Source organism: Caenorhabditis briggsae (assembly GCF_000004555.2).
Source record: "Caenorhabditis briggsae complete genome, chrIV, whole genome shotgun sequence".
Lineage (NCBI taxonomy): Eukaryota > Metazoa > Nematoda > Chromadorea > Rhabditida > Rhabditidae > Caenorhabditis > Caenorhabditis briggsae.
The window spans coordinates 222599-239276 of NC_013487.2; the positions used below are offsets into that span (position 1 = coordinate 222599).

Sequence of the window (16678 nt, forward strand, 5' to 3'; positions counted from 1 at the left end):
GCCTAGAAAACTCATCTTGCAGAAGTTAGGCCGCCATGTTAAAAAGACCTAGAAATCACAGCAAGGCCATTTTAGGTCATTTTTAGGTCATTTCAACGTGATGGCCTAACTTTTGCAAGTTGAGTTTTCTAGGCCAGCTTGTTAAAATGGCCATAGGACCTAAGGCTTAGGTTTTCTAATTGTCCAAAAATTATTATCTAAAATGATTCCAGAACCGATGAAGACGATCCATCACTGACCCAACGTCGCTATGGACCATCTATAGAATACTTGAAGGAAATCGAGTGCGACGACAACTATTCAGATAAGAAACCCATCAAAATCGAGGAACCCCCCGCGAAACAGATGAAACTAGAAGAAGGAGCGGTGCCACCAGATGAGGAGGTCAAGGTGAAAATGGAGGTGGACGATGAGCAACATCCTGATGACGTGGCTAAATTCGAGGAGGAAGAATGCATGATACACGTGGCAGGACGCACCGTCCCGTTGAGTCAAGTGACACCGAAAATGGTTGAGGAGGAGATGAATGAGCGAGAGCAAGAGGAGTACTGTACTGCCGTGCAGGACCTTTTCGCCTTGTTCTTCACTCAACAGTGCTCGGTTTATTGATTGTTTTTTTTTTGTGATAATTCATTTTTTCCTTTTTTGTCCCTTTCCCCCAAAAAAATGCGGTTCCCCATCTGCAGTATTTTCGGAGTAATTTATTTTTATTTTGAGCAAAAATTTTTAAACTCGGGTCCGAAAATTGGATACAATCCAAAAATTTCAAAAAAAAATTCCTATTTATCCCAAAATCTGGAATCTAAAAATTTAAAATTTTCGAAATAATCGATTTTTTAGGCCATGACCAAATTATTTGAATATTCTAGGCCATGACCCAATTAAAAAAAATTTTAGGTCATGACCTAATTTTCTGAATTTTCTAATCCCCAAATTTGATAAGTTCGATATCTTTTGGAGTTCTAATTTTCCGAAAATTTCAGATTTTTTTAAAAATAGATTTTTCGGAATTTTAATTCATTCGAGTCTCAAAACCGGTAATTTTGAAAAAAAAAATTGAAAGAACGAAATTTTCTAGTTCATGACCTAAATATTAGAATTTGTTCCTTTTTTCCCTATTTCTCCCCCAATCAGACCCCATCCGTTGTCTTCTTCCCAATTCGTTTTTCATCTCTCTACCACGTGTCTCTCTTTTTCTGTGTCCCCGAATCCATCTGAAATGTTTATATCCTGTGTTGTCTCTGTTCATTTTCACAACTCTCGTTTCATTTTTTTTAGTTATTTCTTAAACATACTTTTAGCAACAACAAAAACGATTATTTCGTTCACAACACTTTATTCATTTTCAGTTATGATTAATGTGATCGCAATGCATGTCATGTTAGGTGCCGACGCTTTGCTCTATTGGGAGAAAGTTCAATAGAGCGTGTGCAACAAATAGTAATCGAGTAGTTAAAGATTCTCCTTTCCGTCGTGATGAACAGAGCGGGAACGAAGACGCCAAGAGAGTTCAAAAGTGACCTCTTGGCCTGGTTTCACAGAATATCGCTGAGGGTGTTTGCGGATGATGTCGACGATTTGGTCGGCGGTTTCCTGGAAATTAAATTTTTTTAAAAATCGATAATTGATTTTTTAAATACCTCTTGAACAGTCCCCTTCACGTCGATATATTTGGTATGATCATAATTCGCGTAGTGACACGAGATGGCTTTTCTGAAACCGTCCGATCTATTCGTACCGGATCCATGGAACAAGTTCGGATGGAAGAATACAGTATCCCCTGCTTCCATTTCTACGTATTCACGTGGCAGAGACATATCGTAGTCTTTGATTGCGTAGTAAGCCTTGTTGACTCCGCCCTCCCAATCTGGATATCCGTGGGCTTTGAGGCCTTCGGTTTGGGAACCAGGAACCACTTGGAGACATCCGTTCTTTTTGTTGATCTGAAAAAAGAAGGAATTTTCTACACCTTTTTGGATGCGTCAACTTTGAATCAATTTATCTCGGTTCCTATTAAAAATATCGAAAAGTCGTCAACTGATAAATTGCTTATCATAATATTAGCAGCGTTTTGTTTGTTTACCATTTTTCAGTATCTTTCACAGGAAATGAGATATATGAGCTCAAAGAGGATGAGGAGGATGAGCTTATTTGAGCTTATATGTTGAATCAAATTCATATATTGTCAATTCAAAAAAATCAAACTTGCAAACATTAAAAATGGTTACTGTATCTTAGGCTCCGCTCTTTTATTTTTCACACGTTTTTGGGAGGCTTTCTATTCATAGTAACCAACCTTCTCCATCGCGGTCCACGCACAAATTGTCAAATCCTCGGGACGCCATGGAAAGTAGATCAAATCCTGATGCATCGGATGACGGGACGTTTGTTTTCCAGTGTCTGGTGGCTTGTTGATCAGCATTGTGTGCATTGCTTGGATACGAGTCGCCGGAGAACTTCCGATGAGGTCACGCACGACGTTGGTCACATGAGGATGCTCACAGTAGGAGAAGAGCACTGGCTCTTCGGCGAAATCTTGCACTTTTGTGATTGTGTCGATGCCTAGAAATGAGTTTGAGACGTTTTTATTACCCGTCATCTTTGAGCCGATATATCTCATTTTCTGTAGAAGATACCAAAAAGTGGTCAACTGACCATTTGTGTATTATATAATCAAAAACAATTTGTCAGTTGGCCACTTTTCGATATCTTTAACAGGAAGCGAGATAAATTGGTTCGACGTTAAAAGTTAGACAGGCCGTTTATTTAGGTTGATTACGGTAAGTAGAATTTGTATCTCACGCATTTTCTACAGTATCCTACATTAATATTCTACAGTACCTAGAAACGTCGTGAAACATTTCCTTAGCCGAAATTTTTTACTTTCGAAAGTTCATCTATAATTTTTGAGTTCAAGTTGAATATCGTTATATTCCACACACAGGTGGATCGCGAGGAACGTTATATGGGATCGCGCGGTGCCGTATATGCTCGCAATACGAAACATATAGGGGCGCATCGTGCGAGCATATAGGATTCACGCGCCGACTAAAGAATATAAGATCCACGCCGCCGCGCAGCAATTCCTCCCCTCCCCCAGGTCCTAATATTCTCTGTGAACTGAAAATAGTGTTTACCAGTAAAAATTTATTGAAAATTAATAAAAAGGACAAAAAAATGAAGTGAAAAGAACATAAAAAAAAAGAAAAAAGAAAAAAAATTAACATGTTTGTCTCCTGGCTCCTTGGACTCGATATTTTCGTCGCATTTCTCCCTCTCTATATCCATTAGACGACAGTCCAATCGAGAAGTTGCTCTTGGTTGTTTTTTTTTCTGAAAAACTGAATATATTTTGAAAATTTTTGATAGTTTTACTTATTCACACCGAAAAATTTGTCAAGCCTAGTACTTAGAAAACGAAGCTGCTTTTGCAAATTCGTATACATGAGAGAGCTGAATTTCGTGTGAAGCGATACCTCTAGCAAATCTTGGCACGTTTTTCATCATGTTTCGAAAGCTCCGAAGAACTGGAGTCATAGACACAAGAGTAGAATGCTCCTTACAAGTTCAGTGAAAACAATTTCGCAGGTGTTCTTTTATCGAATAATTTTCGAGCGTTTCAAACACAAAATTCGCTAACCTTTTCGTTTTTCTGTCGGTGCTGTTTCTTTCACTTGTCGTGTGGCCAGTGGAGACGGTGAAGGGGTCACCGAATTCCGAGCTCCGCTTCTAAAAAAATAAAGTCAGTGAGAAACTGAATGTCATGCATGTTTCTTACCTGTAGCTATCCGCCGAAAACTTTTGGTTTTCAGCTTTAGGTAGAAATGTGAGGCGTTGGAATCCATCGGTGGGCCTAAAATAATTATTTCTTTAGGAATTTATGTGTAGAAACCCGAGGAAAACGGCTAGAAACGATGAAAATGAGTTCGCAAGTGAAAAATTTGTAAAGAAAACCTGTGAAATCGTGAAAAATTAAAGAAAATCGAACAAAAATAGGCAAAAATATCTGCAAATTCATCGAAAATCTGAGTGTAGATTTACGGTAAACAACGCGCGATGCGGGATGTCGGAGCGTCGTTGTGTACTTTTTCAGCGGAATTACCAAATTAAATGGGCAAAAAAATCCGATTCATGTGGAAATATAGAATATTGTGATGTAAAATAAGCAGACAGAGCATAAGGGCATTTTATGGTAACATAAAATCCGGATTTTGACAGGTTTTTTTTGGAGTAAACGTCGCAACACAGCCTGCAGAAAATGTTGAACTTTTCAAAGACAAAATTCCCATCAAGTTTAATGGAATTCCAAGCCTAAAATCCAGCACCTGTATATGTTTTCCGATCTGTCTTGGTTAACTACTTTTCACCGATAACACTATTTTTCGATAGTCAACAGTCATAAATACAATTCTTTGAGAACCAAAAATTTTATCCTGAGAATATCAAGAGAAGAGTTTCAAGCTATTATTTCTGCAAAAAACATTTACATGTTCTGTAAATGCTATCAGGTTTCCGTGAAGACACATAATAGAATGATCCACCCCTTCCCCTTTAACTTTCAACTTTCAGCTAATTTATCTGGGTTCCTGTGAAAGATATCAAAAAGTTGTTAACTGACAGCATGTTTTTGATATTATAATAAACATTTTGTCAGTTGATCATTTTCTGATATCTTTTACAGGAAATGAGATATATGGGATCGAAGTTTACAGTTCTCGAGCACTCGATTAGAATGTTGAGAGAATATGGAACCTATATGCGAGCACGGACTGGGCATATGCTTTCCCTGCTTACTCGACGCCCACCACCACCGACCAGCAACCACCAACCCATATAGCGGGCATAACGAACGCTATATGCGCGGATTCCCAGTATGGGCCACAATGCGCCCATATAGTGTTCTGCGCGATCCACCTGTGCATATAATTGTTTAAAGGTGGAGGAACAGGAGATGTTTCGGAGGTTTTTTGGAGTTAGGGTATGCATTCTGCCGTGACGGTGTAATGTCACTCTGCGTACAGCTGTCGCTTTGTCTTTGCCCGCGTGGCTCAGTCGGTAGCGGCGCCGCACCCTCAATCCTCGCCCCCACATGTTCAACTCCTCGAGGGGCATATTTAAACGGAATTTCGAGAACATTCTTTTTTTCATGTCTCCCCAACTTTAATGTTTCAAAAACAACGCTTCCAAACTCACTGTCAGGTGTGACTTTTTTCGCAATCGACACATCTTTCATGACCAACATGCTCGCTGGTGGCTTCACTTTTCTCTCGCAAATCGCCTAAACTTCAATCTTTGAACTTCTTTATTTTGAAAGAAAACCAACATTAAAACGATCTTCATACTTTTTCAAATCCTCTCTAGCCACACAATTTCTAACAAGAAGAAACCCATTTTTCTTGTAGAACTGCTTCTGCTCCAAACTCAACACGTTACCCGGGCGGGTCCAGTCGACAACGGGTTCTGGGGGAAAATTTTGAAAACCTTGAATATAAAAATAATGGCTTACTGCTAGCAAAGCCTCGTGTCGAGATCGCTAGGAATCTAAACGATTTCATGACGGCGAGAAATATAACTTTTTCGAAGTTTGGCTTTCTTCTAATTTTCCCCACGTGGGTTTCTAATTAAGAAAGCTACAGTTGTCAGAGGTAACACGTTAAAAAAGGATTTATCAATAAGTAACAGGTGACTTATTTTTCAAAAATTAAACATTTTTAAGTTTACAATATGAAACAAAGGAATATCGAAATTCAGGATTTTTAGGTTATCTACAAATTGGATCTAGTGCCATTAACCTCTCTAGCACGAACTCTCCAAATGTCAGCGAAATCCAGTGTTACGGTATTTGGGTCCAACCCATACTTGGTCAATCTCTTCTTGGCGATTTCAATGATCTCCTCCGCCAAATTCTCTTGAGTTGTGCCCTCCACATTCACGTAACGACAGATGTCATCGTTGGCGTAATGACAAGAAATGGCTTTGCGGAATCCTTAAAATGTCCAAATATAGATATGTCCATCTTTTGCCTAATTTTTGCCCATAGTAAAGTTTTGTAAACTAGTGTAAATGGTGAATTAAAAAACTACCTTCGGTTCTATTGGCTCCGGATCCATGGATAAGAATTGGATGGAAGAATACTGTATCTCCTGCTTCCATTTCCACATGAATACGTGGATTCGAAGGATCATAGTCTTGAATTCCATGGTACGCTTTGTTGACACCACCCTAAGAAAAATGAAAATGCGAACCAACTAAATCAGGAGATTCTCATCGTCTTACCTCCCACTTTGGATACTCATGAGGCAGAAGAACACCCTTATGAGTTCCTGGAACAACTACCAGGCACCCATTAGCTCTATTGATCTTCTCCATTGCAGTCCATGCACAGCAAATGAAGTCAGCTGGACGGAATGGGAAATATTGAAGGTCTTGGTGCATTGGGTGGCGAGAGGTTAGTTTTCCTTTAATTTGAAATGTTTATATTTATCCGAATCAAAAACCCTCACCATTGTCTGGAGGTTTATTGATGAGCATGGTGTGCATTGCCATAACAGTTGATTTTGGATTTCCAATCAAATCCTTCACCACATCCACTACTCCTGGATACTTACAGTACTCGAAGAGAACTGGGTCATCAGCAAAGTCTTGAATCTTTGTGATTGCTTTTTCTCCATCCTTGAATTCAGACTTGGCAATCGAGATGTCCTTCATCACTGTCATATTATCAGGAGCCTTGACCTTTTTCTCGCAGATGTCCTGGAAAAGAAACCTAGATTTAAAAACTGTCAGAACTTAAAACTTCCGCTAGCTCATTTTGGTTACAAATTTAAATATCAAAAACTAATAATATAAATATCTAAAGTCCCAGAAAAATTACCTGAAATCTCTGTCTGAATCTGTTCAATTCATACTGTGGTACACAGTTTCGAATCAACAAGTATCCATTTTTCTCGTAAAACTGACGTTGCTCGGCAGTTAAAATCGAACCTTCCTTGGTGTAATCTACCACACCGTCGGTGAGCATTTCTGGAATTTTTGAAGCTAAGTTCTATTGTTATCATTATCAGCAACTAATTGATTGAGCAGTTAAGCAATTAATTAATATCAAACAAATAATATCAAACAAGTAATATGAAACAAATAACAAGTAAACAGTTCAAAGGCCAATGAAACGCTAAAAATAAGAAGGGAAAGTACTTTTGAGGTAAAGAAGATACTTTTGGAAGAAATCAAAGTTTTAACACGCGATGTTATCAGAAAATGATGGGGTTATGCACGTAATAAATTTGCAATAAAAATGGCAAATAAATACACAAAAATACTATGCACGAACGCAAATAAATTTATTTATTTGCATACAAAAAACGAATTTGATTGCAATATCAGCCGTGAAAAAATTTTCTCTCGAAAAAAAATTGTGAGAGGAAATTTCCACGGCTGATAATGCAATTAAATTCGTTTTTTGGATTCAAATAAACTAATTTATTTGCGTTCGTGCATAGTATTTTTGTGTATTTATTTGCCATTTTTATTGCAAATTTATTACGTGCATAACCCCATGATGGCTTTGTTTTCTGAATCCTTTTTGCAAAAAATAGAAAATGGGAAAGTTATAAAATAATTACCGTAAGACCTGTATTAGAAGGGACCTCCGATAAAAACGTGGAAAAAAGAGAAGAACCCCTATAATAAGAAAACTCAAAAAAAGTTTTGTTTGAAATGAAAATTTTAAGTAAGCTTTCAGTGGAAAAAATTTTGAACATTTGTTGAAACATATTTTTGCTCAAAAACGTGCTCAATTTTAGTGAAATTGACAAATTTTCATAAATTTTGAAATCAAGAACTTACCAAATTCTTCGATGAAAGCCCTCCGGAAAAAGTAGGGACAATAGGAGGGTTTTACTTTTAAAACAGGTTTCACGGTATTTGATAAATCTACCAAAAAAAAAAATAGATGAGCCCCCTCTAATTGAAGAACCCTGTAATAGGAGGTTTTACGGTATTAGTTGTCTGAATATGTATTTTTTAGAATTAAAAAAAACTTGAACATTATTTTTTAACGAGTAAAAAACATTTTGAAAAAAGAAATTATAAACTTGTCTCTTTATATAGATACCCAAAACGAATAAAAAACAAGGTCAATGTCCATTCTCAGGATGCATCCATCTTCTTCCTCTCGTTTACATGATATGCCTACAACTTGATCAAAATAGAATCCAAAAAGAGAAGGATTCTCTCAATCGACACGAACACAAGAAGAGAAAAAGAGAAATGAGAATTTACTGTCTTATCAACACTCCCCTTTTTCTCTCTTCTTAATAAATACCAGTCTAGTTGATCGCCCGCATCATCAGTGTCTCATGATATGGAGACGGAGGAAAAAAAAATAGTGTCAATTGCCACAGTGTACCGTTATCGTACACTAACCGCTGTTGTCTATTTTTCTTTGATTATGCCTTTGACACGTAATCAACACACATGGAGAAAATTTGAGTTTGGCACGTTTTGTGATTGGTGGGAAACCAAGATGATTGGGATTCCGTTTTTAGGAATCTGTGAAACTTTTTTCGTTAAAAAATTTTAACAATCAGCTATGGATACTATGGTAACCATAATGAAGAGAAAAGGAGAATCTCATACGTCACAAAAATATCAGAACTTGGAATCAAAAAGCAATGAAAAGCAATGATCGGTTAAAAAATACTAGAACAAAATACCGTGAACACTCTAATAAAGTGCCACCAAGACCGTCCACTTCAAGCTCATATTTCTTGTTTTCCGTGAGAGATACCAAAAAGTTGTAAACTGATAAAATCTTTTTTCAAATTATGATGAATATTTTATCAGTTGACTAATTTTTAATATCTCTCATAGGAACCGAGACATATGAGGTTAAAGTGGACGGTTTGGATGGGTGCGCTAGTTTTGAAAAAAACACGTTTCGTTACTTTTCAAAAAATAGTTCATCTTTATAATTTTGATAAACTTGAGAAAATATTAATTCATGCAAAAAAAAACAACAATTATCCTTCCAACTTCCTTTATTAATTTACGAGTTTAATTTAAAAAACCCAATCCTTCTTCTCCACATCCAACATATGATACTTATAGCAACAATTACTGACCAGAAACTGTAGATAACCACCACGTCGGAATCGAAACTTCCAGAAACGTTCCTGTGTTCGAGACTAGGCAGTGGATCTGAAAAAGGGATTTTGAATTACAGATTAGAATTTAGCGCTCACTTGCACTTTCGTTCTAATAATCGTCGTGCTAATTGGTGTTGTGGTCCAGGAAGTGCCAAGAAGTTTCCAGAAGACTTCGGAAGGTGGCAGAAGGCATCAGAAAACTCCAGGAGACATCCGAAGACCAAGGATGTTATACCATGGGACGATGATTCCCGTCGTCAGATCTTCATGAGGGAATGGAGTCTTCTGTAGCAGAGAGCTCTCCTTATATGGGATTCTGTTATCAGTAAAGGTCATCTTGCCACGTGGAATTATTTTTAATTGTTCTGTTTTTTGGTACGTGGCCTCGTCATAAGTTTTTTTTTGAAAATCATTTTTTACACCAATTTTTTTTGTCCAAAATTCACGCAGTTCCAAAAAAGTAAAAGAAAAAGTACTCTCTATATAAGCCAGTGAGATTCTCCAGGAGCTTCAGTCTGTGTTCAGCCGATTCTCCTCCAACCATGAAAATCCTCATCGCCCTTTGCCTTGTCGTCAGCCTCGTCTGGTCCAAGGATCCAAAGGATTACGCAGAAGGCCCGGTTCATTCTGTCAAAGATGGATAAAGCTTTGGAGAGCCGCAATTTTGTCAACTTCCTCAAAATGCATGACAAGAACTTTCAGTTCAAGTTCTGCAATACCACAGGAAACTCGGTCAGCGATTTGGAGCATGTGTTGAAGACTGACCGTTGCCTGTCTCACAAGGGCAGTGTTTTCAGAGGGGCGTTGAGACATTGCTCAAAATTTCAGTACTGATAGTTTGAGATATCCGCAACACGATGACGAAAAAATCTAGGTCATAACCCCACCAGGAAGCTGAAAATCTTCGTCTGAAAATTCTGCCCGATTTGGGCGCGCACTTTCCCCCCTCTGCTATACGCCCTCCGCGCCAGAGGAAAATGTCGGTTGTGTGGTGTAGCGGTAAGAGGGTAACTCATTAGGTGAGACTCCGCTGGTTCGAACCCCACTGTGGTTAACTTTTTTTTTCGTTTTTTTTTCAATGCTGTAACGAGAAAATGCTGAACTGGAAAATTGCGAAACTATGCGATAACGTGAAAATGCTGAACTTGAATTTTCCGAGAAATCCAGAAACGACACTTTGCCGAACTTTGTGCGAAACAAACCTGAACGAATGTAGCTGATTTTTGCGAGATTCGCTGATTCCTCTGAACTTTTGCTGAACTTGAGTCTCGCGAGACGACACACTAGTTTGAAATACCGTAATATAATTTATGAAATTTGATTTTTTTCTGATTTCATGGCGCAGCTTTTCAGCATAAATTAATCAGCTAATTTTTAATCAGCTTTTTTGGCATTTAAAAATTCTAGGTCAGAATATTTGATTTCAAAATAGGTAAAACTTATAAAAGCGAGGAAAAACACAAAATGAGCCTAAAACGTTCGATTAGGTTGATATGAATGAGAAGTTACATTTCTTAGAAAATCAACTGAAAAATTCAATTTTTCTAGGTTTTTGCTAGCCTGTTCAAATTCCACCGATCGTATGTTTTTTTTTAATTAGGTAACATTTGTGCAGAATTTTCTGGGGAACATTTTGATAATTTTTTTCCGGAAAAACTAAAATAAGGGAGGAGATAGGATTTGGTGCAGTCAGATTAGTCAGATTACTGTAGATTTGTGTGAAAAATTTCATTTTTTCCAAAATTCTTTGCTTGTTTAATTGGCGTGTTATTTTCGGCATGAAATTTCTGGCTTGGATTGGCGTGGAATGACCTGGAAAGGGAAGAATTGAGGGGAAAAGTGATGCCTAGACTCTCAAACCCATCACTATGTCGGTTCACGAACAAATAAATTTCTTTTGAACTTTTTGAATTTTAGAAGTTTATTTTCTACGTATTTTCTGCTTTCCGTTATTAATAGTGATTAAAAAAAGTGACGCCAAATTTTTAATGACAACTTGCCCGACTTTTTCTTAAACGTTTCTTTTTCCTGAAAATTTGGTAAAATGTAACAACTCAAAAATGACATGCAATCAAAATCGAAAAATGCTCTTATTCATTCAGAAGGAATTGAAAAAAAATCCTGATAGGTTCCTTGTTTGAAGCCGGCTCACAAATACTGACTTCGATTGGTCGAATGCTTTTTCATCAATTTGAAATTGCTCTCCTTCGAATCGGATTTCCCCTTTTCAGCCGATTGTGTTTCCAGTCCCAACTCCTTACTAACTTTCAAGTTCAACTCCGTAGTATCTTTGGAATTCGAATCCTTTGAGATTGTATCCTTGAAAATCTTATCCTTCGAGTTATCCTTCTTTGTAAGGGGTGATGGAATATGAACTGGAGATGGAAGTGGTGGAGGTCCTGATGTTCCAGTCATCACACTATCCTCTTTCTGTACAACTGTCTCCTTGACCTCCTTGATCTCCACTTTCTGCGTCGCCTGCATTTTCGGCTCTTCTGCTTCTTCTCCATCCTCTGTCGTGGATTTTGTGACCAGCGTGGGAATCGGATGAACTTTATGGCACTTGTGATGTTGTTCCGGCTCTTTCGGTGACTTGTGATCTTTTGGAGATTTGTGCTCTTTGTTGTCTTTGTGGTGATCCTTGTGATCCTTATGTTCTTTGTGATCTTTATCCTTCTTGATCGGGTCCAAAATCTTCTTCTCAACACATTCTTGAGCCTTCTGAACCGGTGTATGATGTGGAGTTGGCTCTTTGGCAACTGGCGGACCTGGAGCATTTCCTTGTGGTTGAGCCAGTGCTGGAGTGGATGGAAATGCAATGACATGATCGACTTTGCCACGTGTCTGGATGAACTGTTGAATGTTCCAGGTCAAAAGTTCAACGCGCTGGAATAAAAAAGAAATATATTTCATGCGAGAAAATTAGATTCTCACATCATCCAAATCTGAATCATCCCAATATCCATTGTCTTTTCCATAGTTGAGTATGATCTGGACAAGTGTCATGTATTGAATATCAACTTGGATGCTTCCAGCGCGACTGTCTAGAAATTAATTTTTTCGTTCATTAATCTCACCGTTCACTAACTTCTCAATGCCTTACAAGTTGCCAGAAGATCCAACTCCTTTCCATCGGTCAGAATCTGAAGACACGCTTCGATGGCGACAAACGTTCCAGTACGACCGATTCCAGCCGAGCAGTGAACAGTGACTGGTCCTTGAGCCGAACGAACAATGTAGAGCATACGTAAAAGACACAGGGTGGAATTGGGGACAGAACGGTCAGGCCAAGACTTTGTGTGTAAATGTTTCAAGACATGCTCTTTACCATTATCCTTGGTCTTCACCAAAAACGTTCTCTTGATGATATTGGCATCCTTGTCATCCTCCGTAGAACACATAACCACCCATGGTCCATAGCTAGTCATTTCTCCAACTTTATCCGGAAAATATTGCTCACACTTCGGCTTCCCATCCTCGGTCACTTCACACAGCATCACAATGTACGCAGTTTTCGTGTGCACAATCATTCTCCAAAAATCAACAACAGTGGCAGCAGTTGGACCTTGAGAGAGGATAAATGGGGTGTTGAGGCCATTGACATAGTTTGCATGGATGTAGTCGTTGTCTCCACCGTCATTCAGAACCACACGAGTGATGTCGTTACAGACAACATCTTTGTACCGATTTTTCGTTGGGTTCGCGTCAAATATTTTTCTCTCCATTGGCTGGCCAGGATACGGTTTAACCTTGGTCAAGAATTCCGTGGAATATTCAGGTGGGCTCTTCTTGACAGCGTCCGTCGCAAACTTGAGGAACACTTTTTTCTGGATATCCGTTATGGTGGCAGATTCACCCTTTTCACCTTTCAGCTGAAAAAAAATGTTCTTTGGGTGTGCAAGATTCCAAAAAACTTACCGGAATCGTTGAATGAGCCTTTTCAATGTTGAAATGCACTTTCTTGTCTGGATTCCAGGCACAATGGGTTTTTCGTTTACGTTCGGTTCCCTTCTTCTTTCTTCTTTTTTGCGTACTCCCGTTTTCCTGTTTTTCCTTGTCACCATGCATCACTGAAAGTATTCAAACTCATCAAAAATATACTTTTTTTAATTTCTAAAGTTTGAGATCAATTATCAACTGCTATGCAAGATACAAAAAATGTGTCAACTAATAAAATATTTCTGATATCAAGATAAACAATTTATCAGTTAACAACTATTTATGTCTTTGACAGGAACCGAGATAAATTGGCTCAAAGTTGAAAGTTCGGTTTTTCTATAACACGTTTTACGGTACAATCTTTCAGAAACAGACTTGTCAGAATTTTTTGGGTGTCCTTTTTCCCCAACTCACTAAATCCCAATCTTCGAAAAACGCCAGATCTTCTCGTCGTCTTCTGATTATCGTCACACTTCTCCTCCGACGGCTTCTTTGTTAGTTTCCGAGACGTCCCATCGTCTTGACTGTTGTTGTTGTTGCCACGTGTTCTTTTCCGGTGCATTATTCAAACGATTGATTCGTTTTTCAAGATTTGAAACATCAAATTTATGGAACGATCCTCTTCAATTTTTGTGTGATGAAGTCCTTGGATTCTTGTCTTGGAACGACGAATGAACGTTGACGACAATGGTGTGGCGAGGATGGGGGAAAATTCTAAAATGACAGAAGTTATGAGAGAATCGATCGATTTTTCCATATTTATGGGGGAAGGGAGAGGGGAGATAGGATCAAAATGGATCTTTGGAGTAGCACGTTTTATATTTGAAAATTCGTGATAGAATTTTGGTTGCACGACCTATTAGGTTGACAACTAAGTCTTTGTGCACTTTTGTTTTCCTCGTTTCTCTTAACTGAGCTAGAACAGTAACGTGTGTGTAAACGGATATGATATATAAGATGATAAGGTTGTTCACAATAACCATCGTTTGCCCTGCTCTCACTCGTTTCCTGTGAAAGTTATCAAAAGTTTGTCAACTGATAAAATGTTTGTTGATGTTATGATAAACAATTTCTCACAACAGTTTACATTTTTTCGTATCTTTAAAGTTAACATTTAGGAAGCCCTCCTATTACATGTTATACGGCAGGAACTTTCACCAATGTTACCAGAATTTTTGAAAGCCGGATTTTTCCCCGAAGCAGTTCAACTTTCATCTCCGAACTTGATCTTTGTCGCTATGTCTTCTTCTCTATTTCTTGTCTCATTTTCCACGTGAAATTGGGTCATAAAACAGTTACATATAAAACTGGCAAACTCTCTTATCAGTGAACCCCATACTCCCTCAAGTATTCAACTATAATAATCTAACCCAACTCTTTTCAGGCAAACGAAAGCAACCAAAAACTCAAAATTAAAACCCAAAAACCTGATCCTAATCCTAATCCATTTCAGATATTTCAGATATCTATTCTTATATTTTAAGATAACCAACTTTCATATTTTTTTCAGAAGAATACGACGATTTCTGTAATGTTGGAGAGAAGCATTCAACGTTTCTGTTTGCCTATGCTGCCGATTTTGATGTTTCCACTTTCAACCAAATGACTCAACTTGTTATTCAGTCGGTTACAGCGAATAGACATAATTATACAAAGCTTGCAATTGCTCGATTTGATACAAATGGTGCCCAGGATGCTATCACATACTATGATGATATTCAGTGAGTTGGGAAACTAGTTTGTTTAATTTTTTAGAATTTTTGGAATTTTGCTGAAAAATAATTTTCAGACCCTTCTCCGCGGCTTTGACCAAAAATCCACCGAATCCAAATTCTGCTGCTAGCCCATCAACTCCTTCCAATGTTCTCCCAATTATTTCCGTGGGTTTCTTAAAAATTCAAGGGGTTCCGAAAATCTTTGAAATCTGAAAAATACAGGAATGCACAAGATTTGAATAAATTCAAAGCAGTGTTTATAACGGAACAATAATGAAAACATTATTCGAAAAGTTCTGAAAGTTTTGCAAACCCTGAAATTTATGAAATTTTATGGAAATTCTAAAATTCGCAACTGTTCTGAAAATCTTAACATTTATAAATACTGAAAGTTTGAAACATAAAATTCAATTAATTTTCAAATCCCTTTCTTTTCATTGCTTGAACAAATGTACCGTATCTCATTTCCTGTAAATGATATCAAAAATTGGTCAACAGACAAAATGTATATTATGATGTAAAAAATATTTTTATAGTTGACCAATTTTTGAGATCTTCAACAAGGACCGAGATATGCGGGTTCAAAGTTGAAAGTTAGCGGGAAGCTTTTTTATTAGAGTGATTACGGTAACAAAGTTATCAAGGTGGGTTGCAGTTTCGTATTTTTTAAACTAACTTTTTTTGCATCTTTTTTTGAAGAATTTCAATATTTTCCATAATCATAATTCTTTCCAGAGTTTCCTCTCCGCTTCGGGCCGCCCATTGGAGAGTTCAATGGTGGTTCTTCTCCTCAACAGATTCCCAGCCCTCAATGCTGATTTGAGTTCGACTGAATACGATACCATTACGAACAACAATGTGAAGATTTTCCCAATAATTTCTGACACTTCCTACGCTACCCAGCACTCCATGGTTTCTAGAAGCTCCAATGCATTGACCTCAATTTCTGCAAATAGTAACTCTCATTTCATGATCGGTAAAGTTGGAAGCTCATTGGTTCAGGTAACTCTTCAGTCTTGAAATTTTTTTAAATCTAATTTTTCAGACTTTCCAATACCTGATGAATACTGCCTATCTGGATAGTTTGGCTGCTACCAGAAGTTTTGTGGATAATTTTGGATTTGCACAAAATACAATTGGAAAGTTGAGAGTTCCACATTCAGAAACTTCTAGTTATGTTAACTTCACAATCACAATCAGTGCACAAACTTTGCAAAGTGAGAAATAGAATTTTCATAAAACCCATCTGAAAATTTTCAGACACCACAACAAACACCAATGGTCTCAGCCTTGTCTTCTACCAATCTCCAAATTCCCAACAAATTGTGAAATTCGAGCCAGGAAGTCTCTCGAATACCAATTTCTACTATGCCACAGTTCAATTGAAACAAGGGACCACTTATCAAGTTCAATACAAATCGCAATTCGATTTGGGAACAATCACAATGATCAGAGTTTGGACAGAAAGTGTGTTGTATCATTATGGATCATATGCTTCGTTGGATGATCCAATGGGTGGAGTCACTTTGGACAAGGTGGATGAGTATCAAGGGGCTGCGTTGAGAATGAAGTTGATGAATGATTGTTATACCACCCATGCGGTAAGTGCAGAATGGAGAGGACCGTTTTTCAAGCAAGACTTTCCAAAATTCCGTAAGCCCTCGAATAGAAGGTCACCTAATACTTGCACTTCTAGCTTACTAGGGAACTATCTGGAGTCGTCTCCAAGTTGCACTTCATGACATATATCATTAGAAAGCCCATGAAATTCTGATTCGGAATCTGATATCTGTTTTTGCAAAACGGCGGGGGAGCTTCGAGAAAATTAGGTCACAAGACAATTTAGTGCTAGTTAAACCTTTTGATTTTGCATGGAAA

At 37.8% G+C, this 16678-nt stretch overlaps 5 protein-coding genes across 5 annotated transcripts in view; 2 read left to right on the forward strand and 3 right to left on the reverse strand.

Moving 5' to 3' along the window:
• CBG00366 overlaps positions 1-609 on the forward strand; it is a gene marked incomplete at both ends in the record, with an annotated part of 14538 nt that extends 13929 nt beyond the window's left edge. The window contains one exon of the mRNA XM_045244724.1: positions 213-609. Within this exon, the coding sequence (XP_045091554.1) occupies positions 213-609 (397 nt within the window). The remainder of the gene's footprint in view (positions 1-212) is intronic.
• Positions 610-1452: 843 nt separating this feature from the next.
• CBG00368 lies at positions 1453-5555 on the reverse strand (the record flags this gene model as incomplete). The annotated part of the gene is made up of 6 exons (XM_002632308.2): positions 1453-1593; positions 1641-1943; positions 2297-2562; positions 5194-5278; positions 5324-5460; positions 5507-5555. The coding sequence occupies 6 exons, from the start codon at positions 5553-5555 to the stop codon at positions 1453-1455; spliced, it is 981 nt and encodes a 326-aa protein (XP_002632354.2).
• A 210-nt stretch (positions 5556-5765) lies between these two features.
• On the reverse strand, positions 5766-7021 carry CBG00370 (the record flags this gene model as incomplete). The annotated part of the gene is made up of 5 exons (XM_002632310.1): positions 5766-5986; positions 6084-6222; positions 6277-6458; positions 6504-6753; positions 6875-7021. The coding sequence occupies 5 exons, from the start codon at positions 7019-7021 to the stop codon at positions 5766-5768; spliced, it is 939 nt and encodes a 312-aa protein (XP_002632356.1).
• Positions 7022-11294: 4273 nt separating this feature from the next.
• Positions 11295-13647, reverse strand: CBG00373 (the record flags this gene model as incomplete). Its single annotated transcript, XM_002632311.2, has 5 exons — positions 11295-12032; positions 12081-12190; positions 12235-13018; positions 13065-13216; positions 13500-13647. The coding sequence occupies 5 exons, from the start codon at positions 13645-13647 to the stop codon at positions 11295-11297; spliced, it is 1932 nt and encodes a 643-aa protein (XP_002632357.2).
• A 1040-nt stretch (positions 13648-14687) lies between these two features.
• CBG00374 overlaps positions 14688-16678 on the forward strand; it is a gene marked incomplete at both ends in the record, with an annotated part of 2871 nt that continues 880 nt past the window's right edge. The window contains 5 exons of the mRNA XM_002632312.2: positions 14688-14806; positions 14875-14965; positions 15536-15802; positions 15846-16017; positions 16061-16401. Of these exons, the coding sequence (XP_002632358.2) occupies positions 14688-14806; positions 14875-14965; positions 15536-15802; positions 15846-16017; positions 16061-16401 (990 nt within the window). The remainder of the gene's footprint in view (positions 14807-14874; positions 14966-15535; positions 15803-15845; positions 16018-16060; positions 16402-16678) is intronic.